The 4665-nt window shown below is 34.5% G+C and overlaps 1 protein-coding gene across 2 annotated transcripts; it reads left to right on the forward strand.

Moving 5' to 3' along the window:
- Positions 1 to 2426: 2426 nt before the first annotated feature.
- LOC149164250 (uncharacterized) lies at positions 2427 to 3754 on the forward strand. 2 transcript variants are annotated; one of them, XM_089430896.1, is made up of 2 exons: positions 2427 to 3057; positions 3178 to 3754. In XM_089430896.1, exons 1-2 carry the CDS (start codon positions 2965 to 2967, stop codon positions 3343 to 3345), a joined length of 261 nt encoding a protein of 86 aa, XP_089287022.1. In that variant the 5' UTR covers positions 2427 to 2964; the 3' UTR covers positions 3346 to 3754. The 2 variants fall into 2 exon arrangements, with proteins under 2 accessions (XP_089287022.1, XP_089287023.1); XM_089430897.1 differs by having other exon boundaries at positions 2429 to 3057; positions 3132 to 3754.
- Positions 3755 to 4665: the final 911 nt, after the last annotated feature.

Consider the following 4665-nt stretch of genomic DNA (forward strand, 5'->3'; position numbering starts at 1 on the left):
TGCAGCGTAAGACTAAGTAGTTATATCTTCTCTTTGTTGGATTTTCAGAGGGAAATTTGGTGAGACACTTCTATTTTGGGTTGTTTTTAGTTTGTATTATTTTTCTTTTGTGATTGTGATTACTGTGTAATGTTGTTAGCTATCATTCAACATTGAAAAATCTTACATCTTTGAATTTTGCCTTGTTCACTACTTTTGTGCGTGTTATGCTTTGTGCCATGAATACAGAGAACTCAAGAACAAAGGCTTTGATCCAGTGTAGATTGCCTTGTTCACTACTTTTGTGTGTGTTATGTTATGTCCTGCGAATACAGAGAACTCAAGAACGAAGGCTTTGATCCAGCTTTGGGTAATGTATAAATGAGTTATTTCATGTGTTTACTATAGAAGTTGCCTCCTGTAACATTATTGATCTAGGACTTGCATGTTTTGATTATTTATGTTCAATACGCAGGGTGGGCGGTATGTATGGAAAAACATCAATCAGTGCAAGCAGGGATTGCCATGCAACCTCCCATGGGTCAAGCCATGGGAAAATGAGAGTATTTTGTTGAATGTTAAACTGATAGGTTGTTACTATTTGTTGGGACATACTCCTAGATATTATGGAGTGAAGTGTTGAGAGTTATTGATGTTAGGATAGAAGTAGCTATAGTGACCAATTTCATAAGCATTCCATCTTGTTACCCTATAAGTCATATATAGAATGAACACGTTGTGCATCGTTTATGTAGTGAGGTGCTCGTTCATAATATTCATACTGGGAAATGAAGAGAGCATACTGGATCTCTTAGTGACTATTCAAATATTCTGGTCATCAGTTTTGAATTTATGGCTAATTTCAGAATTCTACAGCGTTATTATGCTCTATATTTGTAACGTCTAAATATATATTTTGAATGTGGGTATCAATATGCAGGTGCATGTGCTACCATAATGTCTGAGAAATCGGTGATTGCAACATCAAAACTATGTCAATTTTTTAGGATGCAAAACATCTCTTTTTTTTTTAAGGAAAAAAAGATCATCGACTTCCCTTTCTTTAGAGCATGGAGAGCATTCAATGGCCTTGATATCATAGTCCTTCCCAATGCTTTTCTCAAGAGATATTGCTTTATAGGAAAGCCCCACAAATCATAGGTTTTTAATTGTTTCCTGTTCAAGACTACTAGAAGCCCGACATGCTTTGACCAACATTCGTAGTGGAGTTGTTTTGGCATCAAACTCTTCAAGAACTCCCAGGAAACCTCCCAACCTGAGTTCACTATAAATATCCATCCCCTTCTCGTAATTTTTTCACCTTTTCTAAAGGAAACCTCCAACATTTGAGGTGACTTTGACCAAACAAAATACACCATCCCCCTCTAAAGTCTATCCAAGAATGATACCAATCAGAGGCAGTTGACAGCTTGGGGACTTGACATATAGGGGTGCCTATACCTTACCCTTCACGGGTTTGGCTTAGGGAATAGTGTTGTTTATGCCTTGCTTCTTGAAATAGAGGTTGAGGGTCAAGGTTTGGAGTCACAGAAATGATGATCATGGTGATGGGTTGGCCATGGCAATTTTTTTTCCCTTTTGTACAAGAAAAAGCAAAAAGAACAAAATAGTTTATTTTACTCTCTCCCTTATTCACAGGAATACTCCTTTTCCCTTTTCAAACAACTAGAACATGCTTACATAGATGTCCAGTGCTGAGAGGACTCAATAACAATATTTTCATGTCTAAGTCTTTGTATTATGAAAATCCATTCCCTCTTTCTTAGCTTGCAAAATATGTCAATGCTTAATGTTCAGGTATGAGTGCAAATTACTCTCTAATCTCTATTTACAAATCTAAATTTGATGCCCCTTTTATTTGATATGTATTTTGTGGTTAAATACAACTTGTGCATGAAAACCAAGCCTACGTCAGTGTACTTCTGAATCAGAAAGTTTGAGGCAGTTTCAACTTGAAACTGGGTTATTTCTTTAAGTACATGTCACACAAGTTGGTTGAATTTAAGGAATCTCTTTGGATTGGTACTAGCTTAGTCTTGGAAACCCTGTTTAATTAGGGAGGCAATCCACTGCTGCTTCCTATTCCCATGTGACGATTGTTCCTCGATTTATGCCTTACGACGTTTCCTTTGCAACATCTAATGCAAATGCTAATTTATTTTGTTTTCTAAATCTAAAAACAGAATGACATTTGACTTCAAATATGACAATTTTTTTAATATATTCATTTGAATCTTTTAATGAATAGTCTTTTTAGAAAATATATAAAAATTGAACCTCATAAACATATGTTAATCATGATAAGTGACTGAATCTAGGAATCTATAAAAAAAAACTTTATGATTTTAAAGATATATGTGTGGCCCATGAACGAACAAGATAGCATCATGGAAGTCAAAACTGAATTTATCCTCTCCAATGGTTACCAGTTGAAAAATAAGGTGATCTTATTGGATGGTGGATGAATTTTAACTTCATCTGCAAAATCATTACCCCCGCTGCAAGATCGCTTTGGATTCTCCAATTTCTGCTTTGTGGTCCTTCACATGAAATGTAAAATATTAATGGAAGAATCCAAACCTAATTCAACAATCCATCCATGCTTCACCAGAAACCACACCTCACGTTCTTGGCAGCATCTGTACGTCTGGAATATCGCAATATTTTATCATAATGAATTATAATTCATTGTTTGACAAAGTCCATGTGAACTTGAAATGTGCAGCCGCCACAATACTGGTGTCATGTCTGGCATTCTGATGCTTAGGACTCCCTTCCATTAAATATCTGGAGTTTGGGGACAAACATTCCCGGGAAATCCCTGTTTTCAGTTAAGATAATTGTGCTATTTCATGTGAATTGTGAAATTTAAGGTCTCAAAAAATTGTGCGACTTTCTTTACTGGTCCAGGACCTTCAGAAGCTAGGATTTTTGAGAGAAATATTTTGTGTGTCAGATTGAGCTATGGCAGCAGCGGGAACAGAAGCTCCAAGGTTCGATCCCCAGGGCGTTAGACCAGAGAGGGAAAACAGCTCGGTTCAGAAGTTAAAAGCTCAGGTGAAAATGAGCATCAATATTCCAGTTTCTGATGACAGTGAATTAGTTTTCAATCATCTTCATGTGGATTGCAGATTCCAGAAATATTTTACAAAGAAATCCGGTGCCGTGCACATCCAGGTGATGAAAATCCGCGAAGAAGACGAGTATCTGGGCAAGGATTTGAGGGAGGGCGTGAATCCCAGTGACAGATTTGGGTTTGTGCCCATGAAGGACGAGTTTTTCAGGTATTCTAAGGCCACGCTGCGCTCCCCGCTCGGTATAAACGCTGGGGTTCGGTCGCTGTGAGAAGATTCGATCGCGCGACCTAGTGTCTGGTTGGGGTTCGGTCGCTGTGAGAAGATTCGAAAGCGCGACCTAGTGTCTAGTTGGGGTTCGGTCGCTGTGAGAAGATTCGAACGCGCGACCTGGTGTCTGGCTTTTTTTCTTCTTTTTTTTTGTAATATGTTCGCCTCTTCATGTCACTTATCTTGCAGTTAGTTCTCTGTAAATATTTTCTCCTTGAACTTATGCTCGAATTCTCTGTAAATATTTTCTCCTTGAACTTATGCTCGAATTCTCTGTTATGTAGAGTAAAGATACGACTGTAATCTTTATAATACAGAATTACGAACATGGTTCAGAAATTTTAAAAATGGAGAAATACATAGAGTTGTACAGAGTATAAACTTTAAAGACCTCTGGAACCAGTAACAGGGTGCCAGATATGTATCACGAATTACTGTGTTGATGCTTAATGACAAGGTTGGTGTTACTGTTTTAATGCTTGCTGCTTGGTACAAGGTTCGAAGGTTCCAGAATTGCAGACAGGGTTGAAGGTATTTTCATGGGGTCCCACTGACCAGAGGGTTTGGTATATGCTATTTCTATTCGCATCATTTTAGGTGTAGTTGTGTGGATTTTTTTGGATGCTAATAATGTTAAATTTAGCTTAAAATTATAAACAAAAATTTATTATAGGTCAAATTTAGTTGTGGGATAATTATTATTTTGTCATTATTTTTTTTGAATATAGATAAATTCATTATTATTATTCAAATAAAACCATGTCAATGACCAATAACATTATTTAAATAAAATTATACCACTTAAAAGGATTAATTACTATACCACTTAAAATTATTAATAATAATTAGTAAATAGATAAGTTTTCACTCCTGTGAAATATCTCTTAGGTCTTAAATCATTTAAGATACTCTTTATTAAATTAAAACATTTTCTCAATAATACATAAATATTTTGTTTTTTAATATTCTTTATTTATTTAAATATTTGTTAACCTGATTCTTTAAGTTGAAAACGCCTTTAAGGATTATATTAAAGACAACCAACTCTTAATTAAATTAAAACATTTTCATAATAATACATAGATATTTTATTTTTGTATGTTACTTAATTATTTACATATTTGTTAACTTAATTCTGTAAGTTAAAAAACTCACTTTTATTTAAGTAAAAATAAATTTTATTTATTTTATTTTTATAATAATAAATAAATATTTAATTTTAATTTTTATTTAATTATTTAAATATGATTTTGTAAAATATATAAAAGCAAGTTGTTTTTTTGTCTTTTTTTTTCAGTCAAATTTGCAGTGAAGACATTTA

The sequence above is a fragment of the Pinus tabuliformis genome, chromosome 5_1, assembly GCF_031772625.1.
Source record: "Pinus tabuliformis cultivar Carrire ecotype Pingquan chromosome 5_1, CPIR1, whole genome shotgun sequence".
Lineage (NCBI taxonomy): Eukaryota > Viridiplantae > Streptophyta > Pinopsida > Pinales > Pinaceae > Pinus > Pinus tabuliformis.